Raw genomic sequence first — 19,240 nt, 5'->3', positions numbered from 1 at the left:
AACACAGTTTATTTATCTGCCTGGAACACTAAGGAAATCATTCAGCTAGAAAACCATGAAATATCTCTTTAGAGCTTCAAAGCTGCAATCCAGACTCCAGAAAATAGACATGCTTAAACAAGTTGTTCTGTTACACGCAGATAAAAACAGGGGAAAATTGATTTCTTTTCCTACTTTTTACCTGCTTGTTTAAAAAAAAAAGGTCACAAAAAACCCTAGATATCATTATTATTATATACTCCACAAAATTCCCTGACTTAAATGGATAATCACTTGAATACAGGCCTTGAAACTATTTTCACAAGCACATGCCTTGTCTTAAGCTGAAAGTTGCTTTCAGGACAGTGGGCAGCATTTTAGTTTTATGACACTGTCCTACTTTTGACAGAGTTCCTATTTGGGAAGGAGATATTACAGGTGAGTGAGCCTGAAAGGCTCATTTGCTCCCATGGTATCCCTGTGGACCTACGTTGGAGACGTGTGAGGAGTAAATGAGACATATAACACCAGGGAAAAGGTTAGCCCGACACGGTAAAGCTTCACCCTTTGCTGCCTCTGCATCAGTAGAGACCTTTCTGCTAGGCTGTGTAATCTCATGAAGCCTGGGAGAGACGCTGTATTTCTCCTATTCAAACACAATTCCAGACAGGTTAGCTTGATGGAGAAACTTTCTTAATCTTTTCTATGAAGAAGAATTAGTCTGTCTGAGTTTTGAAGGTAACTTGACTTTCTTTGAAAGAGTAGATTTAACTGTTTTCTTTAATCAAGCTCAAGTGAGGTTCAGACTTCAACAGGAATAAATAGTAAAGGAAAAGGGGCAGAAAAACACTAGATGTGAATCTTCTATACGGTGTAAAGTTATTTTTATCGGACACCAAATAGTCTCAAATGCTATTAATACTAGTGTAAAATGAATTTAACTAGCACTTTAATGAATTTCAATGAAAATTAAGCTATGAGTTACTGATATAAGTTAGTAGTTGTCTTAGTCCTTTGTGGGGCAGTTCGTTTGCTGAAACTACACTGAAAGCTAACTATGCGGAATCACAGGATTGTTCTGACCAGCAGGTGGAACAGAATCTGTCTGTCTAAAATATGCTACATCATATCGATTAAATATATCCAAGTTCTGGTTTATCCCAAGAAATTAAAAACAAATATTTTAGGATTTGGTGACAAATTCTAAACACCCTGAAAATTGCAACTTCTAAAGTGCACAGATTATGACAGATGCTGCGTAAATCTGTCAAGTAAACAAATGAGCAAATTAATGGACTGATCACAAAAGGGCTAATTCTAAAAATGCATATCTCTCTAGCTACTCCTTGTTTAATGTATAAAAGGTTTTTATGTGCGCTGTATCAGTCAGCTCCTTAGCATATTCCTCTCCAGAGCAGTAATTATGTGCCACTTTAGTAGTACGTTACCCACATTAGAAACAAATTTTTGTTTAATCTTCAGAAAGGCCAAAAACCAGGCCTTTGATGACAAAAGGAGTGAAAGATCCTTTGGAGATGGGATGAGGAAAACGGACAAAACCAAGATTCCTGTTACCTGACATGTGAACATCTCCAGTCACTATAAAATCTATGACCAACCCATTTCTTGACCTGAACTGATCAACAGTGGGCAAGTACATTATGGTTATAGGCTCATGATACATAAAAATAGGTTACCAGCCTTTTGCTTTGTGGTGTTTATTCATTTTTTTTAATAGTGTAGTTTCTTCCAGGTCATATAGGCCCCATTCCCACCCAACCTTTAAGCTATGATTCTTCACACCTTCTCAGTAAACCGTTTCAGTCAGCTGAAATGGAATCACCCATATTGCATTCCCTGTCACAGTTGGTGTTTCTATTCTTCTGAGACAAAATGACCAGGACAACTGTTATAAAAGAAACCATTTAATTGGAGATCGCTAGGAGTTCAGATGTTGAATACATCACCATCATTACAGGAAGCACAGCAGCACTCTGGCAGACATGGTTTGCAAGTTGGTTTCCAGCCTATGTCTCCATCCACCAAAGATGGAGAAACCAAGATATTACACGACAAAACAAAATTTACACAATATCTTTCCAAAAATCCAACCACACAAAGGATAATAGATGGAAAACTACAACAAAAGGAGGGAAACTGCACCCTATAAAAAGAATGACAAATACTCTTCTTGCAACAAACCCAAAAGATAGCCACACAAACAGAAATCTAACAACAAAATTAAGAAGAAAGAACAATCATTGGTCCACAGTATCTGGCAATATCAATGAACTCAATTCCTCAATAAAAAGATATAGACAGACTGGGTATGTGAACAGGACCCAGCATTTTACTGCCTACAAGAAACACCTCAATGACAAAAGACAGACATTACCACAGAGTAAAAGCCTGGTAAACAATTTTACAAGCAAATGGTCCAAAGAAACAATTTGGAATGGCCATTCTACTATTGAATAAAATCAACTTTCAACCAAAAGTTATCAAAACAGACAAGGAAGGACACTTCATACTCAACAAAAGAAAAATTCACCAAGATGAACTCTCAATTCTGAATATCTATGCCCCAAATGCAAGGGCACCTACATACATAAAAGAAACTATACTAACGCGAAAGGAACACACTGCACCTCACACATTAATAGTGGTAGAATTCAATGACCCAATCTCATCAATGGACAGAGCATGGAAACAGAGACTAAACAAGGACATAGAGAAACTAACAGAAGTTATGAAACAAATGGATTTAACAGGTCTCTATTGAACATCTCATCCTAAAACAAACAACATATATATATATATATATATATATATATATATATATATATATATATATATATACATATATATATATATATATATATCTTCTTCTCAATACCTCACGGTACCATCTCCAAAACTGACAATATAATTGGTTACAAAACAGGCCTCAACAGATACAAGAAGACTGAAATAATCCCATGTATCTTATCAGATCACCACAGACTACGGCTGGTCTTCAATAACAACAATAACGAAAGAAAGTCCACATACACATGGAAGTTGAACAATGCTCTACTCAATGACAACCTGGTCAAGGAGGAAATAATGAAAGAAATTAAAGACTTTCTAGAATTTAATGAAAATGAAGGCACAAAATACACAAACTCAATGGGACTCAATGACAGCAGTGCTAAGAGGAAAACTCATAGCTCTGAATGTCTCCAAAATGAAACCTGGCATAGCATACACTAGCAGCTTGACAAAACATCTAAAAGCACTAGAACAGAAAGAAGCAAATACACCCAAGAAGAGCATCCTGCAGGAAATAATCAAACTTAGGACTGAAATCCACCAAGTAAAAACAAAAAGAACTATACAAAGAATCAACAAAACCAGGAGCTGGTTCTTTGAGAATATCAACAAGATAAATAAACCCTTAGCCAGACTAACCAGAGGGCACAGAGACAATATCTAAATTTACAAAATCAAAAATGAAAATGAAGACATAACAAGAGAATCTTAGGAAATTCAAAAAATCATCAGAGCCTACCTAAAAAGCCTATATTCAACAAAACTGTAAAATCTGGAAGAAATGGACAATTTTCTAGACAGATACCAGGTACCAAAGTTAAATTAGGATCAGATAAACCATTTAAAAAGTTCCATATGCCCTAAAGAAACGGAAGCAGTGATTAAAATCTCACAACCAAAAAAGCCCAGGAACAAATGGGGTTAATACCAATACTGTCTAAACTATTCCACAAAATAGAAACAGAAGGAACATTACCCAACTGGTTCCATGAAGCCACAATTACACTTATACCCAAACCACACAAAGATCCATCAAAGAAAGAGCACTTCAGACCAATTTCCCTTATAAATATCAACGCCAAATTACTAAACAAAATTCTCACAAACCAAATCCAAGAACACATCAAAACGATCATCTATTCTGACAAAGGAGGCTTCATCCCAGAGATACAGGGATGGTCAAAATACACAGAAATCCATCAATGTAATGCACTACATAAACAATGTCAAATAAGAAAACCACATGATCATCTCATTCGATGCTGAGAAAGCATTTGACAAAATTTAACACGTCTTCAGGTTAAAAGTCTTGGAAAGATAAGGAATTCAAGGTCCATACTTAAAATGGTAAAAGCGATATACAGCAAACCAGTTTCCATCATCAAATTAAAAGGAGAGAAACTAGAAGCAAGCCCACTAAATCAGTGACTAGGAAAGACTGCCTACCTATTCATTATAGAATGCAAAGTTCTAGCCAGATCAATTTAACCACAGAAAGAGGCCAAACGGATGCAAATTGAAAAGGAAGAAGTCAAAATATCACTCTTTGCAGATGAAATGATAGTATATTAAGTGGCCCTTAAAATTCCACCTTAGAATTCCTACAGTTTATAACAACTTCAGCAAAGTGGCTGATATAAAATTGACTCAAACCAATCAGTAGCCTTCCTCTAATCAAAGAATAAACAGACTGAGAAAGGAATTAGGTAAATGGCACATTAGTCACAAACAATCTAAAATATGTTGGCCTGACTTTAACCAAGCAAGTGAAAGATTTGTAGGACAAGAACTTCGAATCACTGAAGAAAGAAATCAAAGATCTCAAAAGATGTAAAGAACTCCCATGCTTATGGATTGACAGGATTAATATAATAAAAATGACCATTTTGCCAAAAGCAATCTACAGATTCAATTCAATTCCCATTGAAATTCCAACTCAATTTTTCATAGAGTTAGAAGAGCAATTTGCAAATTCATTTGGAATAACAAAAATTTCACATTAGAGAAAATTATTCTCAAAAATAAAACAACTTCTGGGGGAATTACCATCCCTGACCTCAAGCTGTATTACAGAGCAAAGGTGATAAAAACTGTATAGTATTGGTACAGAGATAGGAAGGTAAATCAATAGAATAGAATTGAAGACAAAGAAATGAAGCCACACACCTATGGTCTCTTGACCTTTGACAATGGAGCTAAAACCATCTAATGGAAAAAAGATAGCATTTTCAACAAATGGTGCTGGTTCAAGTGGAGGTCAGCATGTAGAAGAATGCAAGTTGATCCATTCTTATGTCCTTGTACAAAGTTTAAGTCCAATTGGATCGAGGACCTCCACATAATACCAGCTACACTGAAAGTAATAGAAAAAAAGTGAGGAAGAACCTCAAATACATGGGCACAGGAGAAAATTTCCTGAACAGCACATGAACAGCTTATGCTCTAAGATCAAGAATCGACAAATGGCACCTCATAAAATTACAAAACTTCTGTAAGACAAAGGACACTGTCTTTAGGAAAAAATGGCAACCAAAAGATTTAGAAAAGATCTTTACCAATCCTCCATCTGATAGTGGGCTAATATCCAAAATATACCAGAGAATCAAATAACTCCATTAAAAAATGGGGGAAATGAGCTGGAGAGATGTCTCAGTAGTTAAGAGCATTGACTGTTCTTCCAGAGGTCCCAATTCAAATCCCAGCAACCACATGGTGGCTCATAATCATCTGTAATGATATCTGATGCCCTCTTCTAGTGTCTTTGAAGACAGCTACAGTGTACTTATATATAATAAATCTTTTTTAAATATGGGGGACAGAGCTAAACAAAGAATTCTCAACTAAGGAATATTGAGTAGCAGAGAAACCCCTACAGAAATATTCAAGATCCTTAGTCATCACGGAAATGCAAATCAAAACAACCCTGAAATTCCATTTCATACCAGTCAGAATGGCTAAGATCAAAAGCTCAGGTGACAGCAGATGCTGGCGAGGATGTGGAGAAAGAGGAACACTTCTCCATTGCTGGTGGGATTGCAGACTGGTACAACCATTCTGGAAATCAGTCTGGAGGTTCCTCAGAAAATTGGACATTGAACTACCTGTGGACCCAGCTATACCTCTCTTGGGCATATACCCAAAAGAGATGCTCCAACATACAAGAAGGATACATGCTCCACTATGTTCATAGCAGCCTTATTTATAATAGCCAGAAGGTGGAAAGAACCCAGATGTCCTTCATCAGAGGAATGGATCCAGAAAACGTGGTACATTTACACAATGGAGTACTACTCAGCTATTGAAAACAATGACTGTATGAAATTCTTAGGCTAATGGATGGAACTAGAAAATATCATCCTGAACACAAATGGTATGCACTCACTGATAAGTGGATATTAGCCCAAAATCTCAGATTACCCAACATATAATCCGCGGACTACATGAAGCGCAAGAAGAAGGAAGACGAAAGTGTGGATGCATCAGTCCTTCTTAGAAGGGGGAACAAAATACTCACAGAAAGAAATATAGAGACAAAGTGTGGAGCAGAGATTAAGGAAAGGCCATCCAGAGACTGACACACCTGGGGATCCAGCCCATATGCAGCCACCAAATCCAAACAGAATTCTGGATACCAAGCAGTACATGCTGACAGGAGCCTGATATAGATGTCTCCTGAGAGGGTCTCCCAAAGCCTGACACATACAGAGGCCAATGGTAGCAGCCAACCATTAGACTGAGTACAGGGTCTCCAAGGAGAGGTTAAAGAAAGAACTGAAGGAGCTGGTGGGTTTGCAACCCCACAGGAAGAACAACAGTATCAACCAACCAGATTCCCTAGAGCTTCAAGGGATTAAATCAACATCCCAAGAGTACATAGGGATGGACTCATGGCTCCAGCTGCATATGTGGCAGAGGATGGCTTCGTCTGGCATAAATGGGAGGAGAGGACATTGATCCTGTCAAGGCTAGATGCCCCAGTGTAGGATAATGTTAGGGTGAGGGTGTGGGGAGGTAGGACCAAGTGCATGGGTGGGTCGGGAAGTGCCCTTATAGAAGCAGGGGGAGGAGGAAATGGGATAGTGTGTTTTTGGAGAGGAAACTGGGAAAGGAGATAACATTTGAAATGTAAATCAAAAAATATCCAATAAAAAGAAAAAAGAAAAGAGTTTTACATCTTGATTGGTAGACTGCAGGAAAATAAAATGAGACACAGGACCTTGTTGAATAGAATAACAGGAGATTTACTCTCTCTTTCTTTCTTTGGGATTATAATATAATTACATCAATTCTCCCTTCCTTTTCTTCTTTGAAAACCCTTGCATATATCTCTCATTGCTCTCAAACTCAAGGGAGCTTCCTAATCAAATATATTTTGCAGCATGTCCTAACATGCACCTCTCTCTAAGTGAGCCATGAAGTATCACCTTGTTACTTGAGTATATAAGTTAATTCTGCCATTCTCCTTACAAAATGGTGAGTCCCCATCCGAAAATTCAAAATGGAAAGACTCTCTTAATGTGAACTGTTGAAAGTGTCAATGTGTTGTCACGAGTGGAAAAGTTGACATGTGACATATGATACAACCACAGTTAACAGTGTGTCAAATCTAAGCATCCAGAGATGAGAAGGGAATAGGAGATGGGGAGGGCCATGTGAGTGGGGACTGCCGGGCGGGGTGGAGGGACGGACGTGCCATCAGGATATAAACTAAGGAAATAAATTGATGGGGACAAAATTGGTTACATTCCAAAGACATACCATAAAATATTTACAGATATTTTTTAAATTTTTAAACCTAAAAATAAGAGAGCCAAATGCCCTAAATCATCTCAAAGAAGGATATTCATATGTCCTAAATAAAAATAGTTTCCTTAATAATAGAACACAAACTTTGGGTTCACCTGTATGTTACATATAACATTAGGCGTTTTAATCCATGTCCTGGATGCTTAGTTTTTAAACATACTGCTTATTATGGTTGTGTCTTATGCTTATTAAGTAATACATCAATGTATAATAACCATTTAAGATTTATCATTATGCACTGTTTTAGTTATGATCTTACTGCTTATGTACATATATGCTAAAATTATGTTAAGAATACTTGCATTTATATTTATATCAGCTTATGTTATGAATGCAAGATTGCTTTGACATCAAAGATAATCAACATAATTCATCATATTAATGAATAGGAAGAAAAACCATACGTTATATTATCATTGACCAACTTTGAAAACTAAAAAATACTGTAAACAAAGACCTTCTGCATTTTCTTCCACACCAACCTTATAGAAGAGGAATCATTAGGTTAACAAGACCTAAATCTTACACTGTCTGATCTAAGGGGCATTTTATTATACATAATCATGATTATAGAAGAAGAAAATTAATTTCTATTTGCTTTTTCTTCTCGAGGAAGCCCAATAACTTAGGATACACTTAGAATATCATTAGTAGTGGTCACACTATGAACCCGTTATGATAGAATGTAGTTATACTAATTTCGCATCCACAAGGAACTGTAAGAGGTTAATGATCATTAGCTTGACTGTGACAGCCACTCAGAGATGCAGAATCTTTTCTATGTAAATGATATTTAGCAAGAAGGGCAACCGTTTGACAATTTGATAATGACAGTTAAGGCTCAGTAGGTACTTAACTTCAACCAATCTTACATGGCTCTCTCCAGTGAGTTCGCAGGATTCCAGAGGAGCGTGTAAGCAGAATACAGAATTGAACTTCCCACGGTACAGTCACTGGTTTTCATTTCTGGGTACTCTTGGAACTTGTGGGTGACCGATCTATCAAAAAGTTCTCTGTACCAACCATAAACGGACAGCCATTTCCCTGCTATGAACTGTCATTTGTAATTTAGCAGAGTTACAAGGCAGATCCATGGAGTAGACAGTAAATTAAAACATGGGCAGCTCCTGATTGGAAATTTATTCATAGCAGGTAATAGTACAGTCAGGATTCTCTGGCATTACTCAGAGACAGATTTAATTCGGATAAGTTAGCTGATGGCACTTGAATCAGAGATTATAAATGGTGACAGGTTGTGACATATAGATGAGATGAAGATGAGCAACATCGCTCTGCAGAAGTGACTCAATATAGATGAGTTTCTTGAGCAGTCACATAATCATTTTAAAATTCATTTTAAAGTCTTTAGAGAACAAGACTACACTTTAATTGGGCCACATGCCACTTATATATCTATTTGTCAATAGATTGTAACATTAACCAACTGATCAGAGAAAAAGAGTAGAAAATAAATTATATTTAAAATATGGAATGGAAATTGTCATTTCTGATTTCATCTGAATAAGGCATAGACACAAAATCATAGACAGACTAGTTATCATATGAAGAGAGCAAATGTGTGGTATTGAGTTTTATACAGCTATATGCATGAGAGGGATATGCACTTATAGAGCAAGTTATGCATATTTATAAAAGATTCTCTTTATTTTGGATTTGTATGCCTTTTGCATTTTCTAATGTAGAAGTGCATTATTACATTGCCTTTTTTAGATATCATTATCTATACTGCAGAAACACGGTAGAGATAAACAATTTTCCACATGGGTGGGTATCTTAATTACCTCTTTTGAATTTGTGAAGTAGTCTATTAATTGTGATCAAATCTTGTTATATGCGGAGATTTCATAACACGGGTTTTAAAATTCCCTGGTGTTTCCCACTGAATAAGCGGACCACCACCCTCACCCCGTGAATCTGACAGACCAACCATTCACAGCAGAAGTGATCCTGGGCTAACCACTGGTGTTTCCCACTGAATAAGCGGACCACCACCCTCACCCCGTGAATCTGACAGACCAACCATTCACAGCAGAAGTGATCCTGGGCTAACCACTGGAGCCAAACTATATGAAAAACCTTTATGAACATTCTGTCTCTTAAGAAAGGCCCAAGGAGTACACGGGGTGGCTCATGGTCATGGCTGATGCCTAGCATCAACTGTCAGTTATGGGAGAAAAATCACACTGAACGTAGATGTTCTACTTATAATGACAATGTCGCATGGGATACAACAGGAAAAGTTTGTTAAGTTAAAAGCACGTGGTATCTTAAGTGGCAAATTTGCAGACGGTTCATCAAATTGCAAAAAATAAACTAAAGGAAAACACAGCAGAGTAGACTTATGAATGTTAAATGTATACAAGTGGATTTAGAGTAGTGATAAACTATATAAGCAAGAATTAATAGAAGGTAGTAAATGTTTGTGTAGCAATTTCCTCTTTTATGTTAAAACATTCCATCTTGGAAGGAAACATCTTAAGATATACAGGACACAAAAGGAAAGTGAATCCACTGGATATTTGGGGGCAGAATATTTACAAGAAGGTGAAACTACAGGATAGTGTAAGTGGAAGGGAAAGATTCCATCTAACAGAGAAGCTGGTAAGTCAGGAAAGAAATAGCTCAAAATAGCTTCAGGAAGTACCTGAAACTGACAAGATTCATGAGGTTCCTTCATTCACAAATAATATATAAGCTGAGAATCACTGTCAGACAAGCTGAGCTGCTCAGAAGAAGCTTAAAACAAAAAGCCTGAAGGAGCAGGAACCAGGCAAATCACCCAGAGAAACAAAGAACACCTGAGCTGTCAGGAAATGATGCTCTCCACAACTGTGAACATTTCAGCTGATTACATTTAAATAGCATAATTGGATAAAAATAGAAAACTCATAATGTTTTCAATTGATATTCATTACTTACCATAAGTGGAAATATAAATACTTGATATCATTTATTTTGAAAGTAGCAAAGATTCTGGTATCTAATATTCAGGTTGAGTCTCCCTAGTGTAAGTTGTTGACACCCAACAATCTGAAATTCTTTGAATTTTGATGCTACAAATTGAAAATTACACACCCAGTCTCATGAGATAGGTTAAAATCAAAATGCATCCATGCTAAAATACTCTACACAATATCTGAATCCTTAATCAGATAAAAAAATAAAATTTAATATGTGTGTATGTGTATGGTAGAAAAAAATTAATATTTTAAACACTAAAACTTAGTTTATTCATTCCTGAAATGGGATATGTACAAAATAATCTCACTTTTGCCTAGTAATGTAGCCATAAACAAAACCACGGAAGTACTGCTGACATCTAAAGACAGAAAGTGTGAGTTTCAAGTGGCCTACTTAAAACAATAAATATTTCTTTAATAATAGATTTTCTCTGTTCGATCCAATGAGATAGTTATTATTTAATGTTAATGATAAATGTCTCAATTAAAAGTTTTACTGCCAATATCATCAAAGTATTTTAAAAAGACATATGACAAAGTTGAAAGTTAACGTAATATGCCGTAAATAGGTGTACTGTGCAGTAGCTACAACTTCTCACATAATGTTTAGGAATCAAAGTGAAAGCATGAAAAACAGTTACAGAACACACACAAAATTGGTTATTGAAAATAATTGAAATTGACTGTAGACAACAACGATGAATTTCATGTTATATGCACTTACCTGGAATAGATAAATAATCTACTGTCCCAAAGATCATGGGTTCCTCTGGGTCCAGAATGAAAGTAACAGGAATCGGTCCCATCAAACATGTTTAACCCGTCTTCTGAGTTTTTAGAAGCATGGCTGTGTACCACGTCCAAGAGGACGACAATGCCCATCAAATGTGCTGTGTCGACAAGTTCTTTCAGCTCTTCAGGAGTTCCATAACGGCTGAAGGCCAAGGGTGCAGAGAAGTATTACATGACATTGAAACCAACATAATTGCACATCAATGCCTATGTCACAATGTTTAATATTTTAGACACACAAATGCTGTACGATGCTACTTATACATACTTGAAGGTATAAAGTACATTAAAAATATTAAATAAAAAATTAATGAACCAAAGCTATTAAATGGAACTGAAATGCTAAACGGAAGTTGCATTTTGGATTAAGAAAATAATAAAACTCTATGTGTTCATCTTTTTGGCTTGTGACGTCTATAACTAAACCTAGCGAGTCATGGTCACTGATGTTTTCCAGCTGCTCATCCCTTTGACGGCATACAACTGAACTGGTGCTAATGGACCCTTAGAGTTCCTCTTTCATCAAAGAGGTATGTCCAATCTGCGCTTGTTTCCAAGCCAAAATGTCCCTAGAATTAGAGGGCTAAGAGAATGAGCCACATTTGACCATGCAGAAGAAACAGGTATTTTGTAAGTAGTCTCCATATCCTGATCTATCTGTAGTAGAAAACAAATATCATTTCCGGAACACTTTCCTTCTTCTCAGGACAATCTCACAGTACTATTTTCTCAACGTTGCCCTCTACACACATAACTGCCCTTGATATTGTTACAATCTCTCCTGCCCATGAGAGGACATAGAAATATGTAGCAGAGGCTGTGAACATATGCTGTTCTGTGACACAGGGCAATGCTTAACATACAGCAAATCTCACCATGAACAACTCAACTGGCCAATTAAGAGCTGCCACTTTATTTTTTCTTTTTTTATTTATTATTTTATTTATTTACATTTCAAATGCTATCCCCCTTCCCAGTTTCTCCTCCACAAACACCCTATCCCTTTGTCCCCCCTGCTTCTATGAGGGTGCTAGCCCACCCAACCCTCCATTCCCACCTCAGTGCCAAGCATTCCCCTATGCTGAAGAAATGAGCCTCCACAGGACCCCGGGCCTTCCTCCCATTGATGCCAGACAAGGTCATCCTCTGCTACAAAAGCAGCTGGAGCCATGGCTCCCTCCCACATGTACTCTTTGGATGGTGGTTTAGTGCTGAGAGCTTTGGGAAGGTCTGGTTGATGATATTGTTGCTGAAGGGGGTTGCAACCCCATAGGAAGAACAATAAAATCAACCAACCAGAACCCCCACCCCCAGAGCTGTCACTTTAAAAGGTAAAACAGATCCTGTTATCCTCTAAAAAAACAAAAACCCTAAGGTTATAAAGATGAAGGAAGACTGGGGTCAGAAGGATCTTTCTCACAGCATTAGGTTCGCCTGCGGCATGCTCCCCATTGCTTTTTTTTTTTTTTAACGATAGCCACATTGAACTGGTTCTTCTCACTGAACAACATTCTCAATAATGTGCAGCTTCGCATTTCATTCACGTTTCTTTCATTCTGTCTTTGCTCATCAAATATGGATTAAAGTGTCTATCATTAGCCATGAGAATGATATTATAATATTCTCCATAGGATAGAGACTGCATATTGAAGATTATGAACATCACTGTTTTGGAATGTACATTAGAACGGGGAGAGAAACATCAACAAAATATGGAGAATAACATAGCGAATCGTTTTTCCATGGCAAAATGAAAAAAAAAATCAAAAGCAGTCATCTATGAATGGTTCTCACAGGTGATACTGAGCAACAAGGGAGCGAGGGGAAAGACGGCATATCTACCAGGAGAGTGTTCAGCAAAGTGTGTGTGGATGCAGGAGCAGACAGGATGGAGGGGGCTAAGAGGATACGAAGGCGAAACTTGACATGAAGTGGCATTGTCCAGGGAGAGAAGGGAAGGAAGGAGGGAGGGAGGGAGGGGAAGAGTGAAGGACAGAGACAGGTAAGGAAGGAAGAAAGGAAGGGAGAGGAATAGAGGGAGGGAGGGAGGGAGGAAGGGAGGGAGGGAGGGAGGGAGGGAGAGAGAGAGAGAGAGAGAGAGAGAGAGAGAGAGAGAGAGAGCGCAAGCCTGCCTGAACAATGCTATCATATGACCAATTGAAAATCTGTGGTTTTCTGGAAGAGAATCAATGATGGAGAACCTGAGCAGGGGATTCATAAGATTTAACATTTTTCTTCAAATGCTTTACTTAGGCTACCATGCAGAAAATGGATATTTGAATCAAGGCAAATTTAATGAAGACAAAAGAATTCAAATGACCAGTGAAGAGCTACGGAAATAAACCAAGTGAAAGACTGGCAATGTGGACCAGAGGAGGAGGACTGGGGCAGGTGAGCAGCCAGATTTAGGATACCATATGAAGTGGCAGACGGCTAAGGTTTAGAATAAGCAGAGTACAGAAACGGACATAAGCGGAATAGAAAAGTATAATGCGAAGATCTAGGCTTGAACAATTAGGAAATGGAAATGTCACTTACTGAATAAGAAAAGTGAGGGGGAAGGAGCACAGAGGATATGGTGGGACATTTACTCAGTTAACATTAAAGACGCCGTGTATGAGACATATACAGCACGGAGGAACATAACCTACATGAACTACAAACATCAGCTTGGGAGTTTGCACAGAAAGTGCACTAAAGTCAAAGGAAGGGAGAGAAACTGAATGGAACAGAATTAAAATGTTTCCTGTTCCATCGAGAGAAGCAGGTGGAGGATCAGAAGGAAGGAACAAAGGAGCGTAGGCAAACAGTGAGGAGAGAGGCTAAAGGATTTGGCTGGGTCAAGTGATTCTGACTATTAAGAGTAACCAAGAAAAGTTGCCATGTGTCAGGTATGAAGGTCACCAGTAGCTTTAACAAAAACACTTTTTAGTAGGGAGTGAGAGCTTATTGGATAAGTTCAGAAAATAACAGTTACAAAGCACTTAGAGACAATATACATGTGTATGAACGTGTGTGTGTGTGTGAGTGTGTATGTGTATGTGTGTGTGAATGAGTATGTGTGTATATGTGTGTGAATGTGTATGTGTGTGTGAATGTGTGTGTATATGTGTATGTGTGTGTGAATGTGTGTGTGTGGATGTGTGTGTGAATGCATGTGAATGTGCATGTATGTATGAGTGTGTGTGTGAGTGTGGGGGGGGTCTTATGCAAAGCGAACTACAGGGAGATGTAAGAAAATTCGTTATTATCTCCTTCTAGACTCTTATATATTTAAAGCCACTTCTAACTTTATGTCTTCAGCTACACTATTAATACAATTTCAGTCCACTTCAAGTATCACATCACACTGAACCTACAGTCAATCTGGGGGTATTAAAACAACAATTTATTGTTCGCTGTTACTGAAAGTAGAAAACATTGTATTTGGGTACTAAATTTATGTCTATTTCCCCACACTGTAAGCTGCATGCAGTAGAATTAATGTTGGGTTTAGACAATTCGTGGGATTCAAACTAGTGGCACATGGGACCACTTAGTATAGTCTTTCTCCCTCTAGACCCATATTCTGGGAGATGTAAGTGTGAGATGAGCAGTGTGTCTGTGCAGTCTTTGGGCTTCTACCTTATATCAATTCCGTCCTACCAAAAAGGTGTGAGTTCTTTAGTACTGGCTTAGACAGGACCCAGTTTCTGACAAAGTGCATCCAAAGGTATAAGTTTCAGTGTCTAAGGAGAGACTCATCAGCTGACATCATTCCATGGAATGTCACATTAAATCTAGGCCAAACAAGGCTTTGTGCTTCTGAAGAAAGTCAATGACCTCATGCAAGAAGACATTCACCTTCTATTAACCACTATCCCTAAATGAGGTTACAGAACAAAACTAGGTTAAATGTTAAAGTTCAATTTGATTACATTGACTGGAATATACATGAAGATGAAATATTCGTTTTACCTTGAAGCTGCAAAAAAGCTGGTGACTTGGTACCCAAAGCTGGCATAGTAGGCGTGTTCCATGATCGCCATCAACTGAATGCAGTTGTACCCTAGATGCACAAACCCCAAAGAAAGTCAAGACTACATACATTTTTAAAAGAATAAAAAAGGAAATCTTTTTCTGAACACGTAACTTTACAAAGAATCTGGGAGCTCTAATCCTCATGCAAAGTCCTACCACTTTGACACAATTTACTTGTCTGACCTTCTAACACAACCGGACTTCTGTCTCTTAGAGTCACATTCTGCCTACTTATTTGAAATGTCTTCATTTTAATAAGCAACAAATGATATGCAAATGTACACATAATTTTGCCTTAGAATATTAAACACAGTAATCTGCATATGCTAAACTTCGGTTTTACTTGTAATATCCATACGGAAGATTATGGGGCTAAATAAAAGTGACTGATTGCGAGACACATGCTTTTGCTTTGCCTCTTTTCATTAGGTTTCAGACATTTTAACATATAGCTTGAGAAATATTACCAAGTTCCCTTTTTTTTTCAACAAAGTAGCTCTTTTGAAGTCAGGGCTAATGTCAGTGTGGGATTAAGCTAAAGTACCAGTATGTTTCATGTGTACACCTAAACACTGGCCAGACACACAGCCTTTCTTTCTCCATCGGAATCCGTTTTTCTCTTGGTAAATGATGTCACTCGGAAAGTAGGGATTGTCCTTTAAATATTCATAACAGAAGTAGAATTAGCCACAAGTAAATAATTAGAGAAAAAATAGAACCTCTTTGATCTTATAATGAAAATACAAAACAGAAAAATGAGAAAAATCGGGTTTTTTTTTCTTCCAAGTACAGTTTGATCGTTTCTCACATATGATCTGGTTGCTTGGAAAATTACATTCCTATAACACACGTCCTCAATATTCTTATTATTTTCTTAATGTCTAATTCATATGAACTTCGCAATTTTCTTAAGAAGAACATAAGAGAAGATTCACGAACAAACCATTTAAAAGTATAACTGAACTTCTGCGAAAACAAAATCTAAATTAATTTCCCTCTCTTCAGTCACTGTGTCCCTGATTCTCGTGACGGTATTTAGCATATAAAGTATTCTCCGTCGGTTACACATGCATGTTTGAGATTAGGAACTTATATATTTAAAGTATTCTCACCACTGGCATGTTGTTGAAAACGGAAAATGATTTGATTCTGTCATACGTGACAGAAACCCAGGTATTGATTCCTGCTCAGATGCTGGGCACAACTATCATACGACTTAGACAACGAGTTTTCCATTAAATACCCACTGTATACCAGGTACGATTCTTACAGAGCAACACCTCACATTTCCATTGTTGATCTGAATAGTGCTAATCATGCCTTGCTTCCTGTCCCCTCTGTGTGCCCTGCTAGGCAGTGTAAGCAACATTGCAGAGGAGTATCCTGGGCTGCTGAGCCCATATTAAAAGATAGGTATAAATAATTTATTATTCTCTCATAAGGAAAGAACTTCAGTAATTATTTGTAACATCTTGCCTATCCACCAAAGCTAACAATAAATTTAGTTAATTTTGGTTTCTGAAATTATACTTCAAAATCACAGATAATCAGGACCTATAAATTAAGTGAAACCTTTAACCCTGACTTGCATTTAAATCTTTCCTACAGCTAAAAATTTAACTCCCTGGCAGAAGTGTTACAATTAAGTGTACTTTGTCTTCCGTCTAGCTCTTGCAGCAGGTACCAAATATGCTGCAATTTCTTTATGAACGGCATTATCCATAAAAAGAAAAATAATGGATACAAAATCTATTGAAGCAAGTAGTCACCCAAATACTATTCACTCTGCTGCTCTCTGAGGTCAGACTATGTCATGGGAGTCTGATACAAGAACATCTCAACATGTTTCCAATGAGGTCTGAAATGTTTGTGAAAAAACGTCATCCAGGCATGGACACTATGTAATAACTGAGCCAAAACGAATTCCAGACACCTTACAAATACAAGATATTTTTCTCCCTAAAATACTGAAATGGACAAATACAAGATATTTTTCTCCCTAAAATACTGAAATGGACAGGCTATAATCAATGGCCACGGCAAATGATAAAGGTTATCTTCTGTTGGAAAGTAATTACACTTGCATATTTATCTACCATTTGGAAGCCATCAGTTCACATTACTTTAAATTGAAATTGGAATAATATCTTAAATGCTTATGCTCTATCTTATTCCAATTCTCTTTTCTATGCTATCACTATTACAGAGCAATTGGAGAAGCCTGAAATAAAATGCATTTCTATTACATATTTAATCTCGTAACTCAAAAAAAGAGACACTTGTAATTAGCTTTTCTAATAAGAGAACAGTCTCATTAAAATTTTATCTGAATAAAAATCACAATTATTACTTACCAAGGTCTTTGATTCTTGGTAGTACATTGCTAGTAAAATGTTTATAAGAAGCTATCTTTCCTTCATGGGAAGAAATTCCCACATGAGATTCATAAATTCTTAGGCTTCTGGGTTTCTTAGGTCTGGAATGCCTGAACTACAGAAGAAGAAGTTACAAATGGAATTAAGATGAGAGTTCAGTTGTGACATTACCTACTCAGACATGGGAAACTAAACAGTGGAGAAACTCGGGAAACACTTGTGACTATCCTTCCACACAAAGGCAAGGGACGCATGCACTGTGTTTCTTAATCATCTCCAGGATTGTATCAAGAAACCCATTTGTTCAAAAATAATCCCGAATGGACTCATGCAGCATCACTGACTGGAGAGATTCTCTTTCCTATTTTATTTACCTTATGCCTTAGGAAAAATATAGAATCTTGAGAGGTGCATAAAATTTAATTATTCAATATATATCATTCATTAGCAAGACTGAGTACTACAAAAGCCTGGAAGATTAGTTCTAAAATATATATAAAACAGGTGTGAAACATACAACCAAAAAAAATCCCTACCTAATACATTTATTAGTCTGCCATCCCAATGCCCCTGTCATAACTGCACTAATCCATCTTCACATCTCTGATAGTAAAAATATTACATTACTTAAATCTTTGTAAGTTAGAAATTATACCTCAAATACTAATATTTCTTGTTCATGAATAGTAATATTAATTATTAATTAATAATCAATTCATATTAATATTTCTTCTTTAGGGAAATTTACTGGTTTGACTAACTTCAAAAGGGGCAGAAAGAAAATTTGCCTCTATGCCTCATTGCAACATGACAGACTTTGATAAGTGAGATGCCTAATACAGGGACACTACCCCGTAGAGCACTAAGCAAGAGCTGAAGAAAGAATTTGACCATTGTCATAAAAGCAGGTATTTACAATCTGCTGCTCTCACTTTGTAGGGGTTTTCTGGATCCCAGTGTATCCAATCGTAGTTCACGTTGTTGTTCTCGCGAACCACATACTTTGCCCACGGGGAGATGCGGTACAGAATCTCACCACTCTTACTGGTAATAACTACCTAAAAAGAAGAGGAGGCAGTACTGATTTAGAAAAGGCCCGTAAGTCTAAACGAGTCCGCAACCCTTAATGAGCACTGCTTTACACAGGAGCAGAATGAGCTAAGAATTTAGGTGAGTTCCCAGGTGTATAGCCACAAAAATATATTTAAATCCTTTGCTCATCTGCTATTACAATAGGATCCTTAAAGATGTATATAGATTGTATATTTTATGACCCTCCTGCAATTTCTATGATTGCAAACCAACTACTATAGTAGTCAATTAAACATACAGCATATACTAAAATGACAAGATCATTTGGAAATTGCTATCAGTAAGTCAATCACACAGAGAAAATATTCCTGGTTTGGGACCGAGAAAAAGGATTTATACAGGCATCACCTTCTTTACTCCTTTGTGGGAATAAGTTATAATAAT

At 37.1% G+C, this 19,240-nt stretch overlaps 1 protein-coding gene and 1 long non-coding RNA gene across 6 annotated transcripts in view; one reads left to right on the top strand and one right to left on the bottom strand.

The window, feature by feature from the left end:
* Positions 1-19,240, bottom strand: part of Gbe1 (1,4-alpha-glucan branching enzyme 1) — a 265,447-nt gene that overhangs the window by 111,488 nt on the left and 134,719 nt on the right. For all 4 annotated transcript variants that reach the window (XM_039088229.2, NM_001100502.1, XM_039088228.2 and 1 more), the window contains 4 exon segments: positions 18,697-18,822; positions 17,744-17,879; positions 15,327-15,417; positions 11,302-11,511 (listed from right to left, as the gene is read on the bottom strand). In XM_039088229.2, coding sequence (XP_038944157.1) covers positions 11,302-11,511; positions 15,327-15,417; positions 17,744-17,879; positions 18,697-18,822 — 563 coding nt within the window.
* Positions 11,509-18,698, top strand: LOC120095590 (uncharacterized). Of its 2 annotated transcripts, XR_005491121.2 has the most exons (4): positions 11,509-11,899; positions 13,001-13,165; positions 13,623-13,760; positions 18,503-18,698. It is a non-coding gene; the product is annotated as an uncharacterized LOC120095590 (long non-coding RNA). The 2 variants fall into 2 exon arrangements; XR_010055992.1 differs by having other exon boundaries at positions 11,509-13,165.

The sequence above is a fragment of the Rattus norvegicus genome, chromosome 11 (genome assembly GCF_036323735.1).
Source record: "Rattus norvegicus strain BN/NHsdMcwi chromosome 11, GRCr8, whole genome shotgun sequence".
NCBI lineage: Eukaryota > Metazoa > Chordata > Mammalia > Rodentia > Muridae > Rattus > Rattus norvegicus.
The sequence above is the reverse complement of the archived record's forward strand: the minus strand, read 5'-3'. Positions and strand labels throughout refer to the sequence as shown.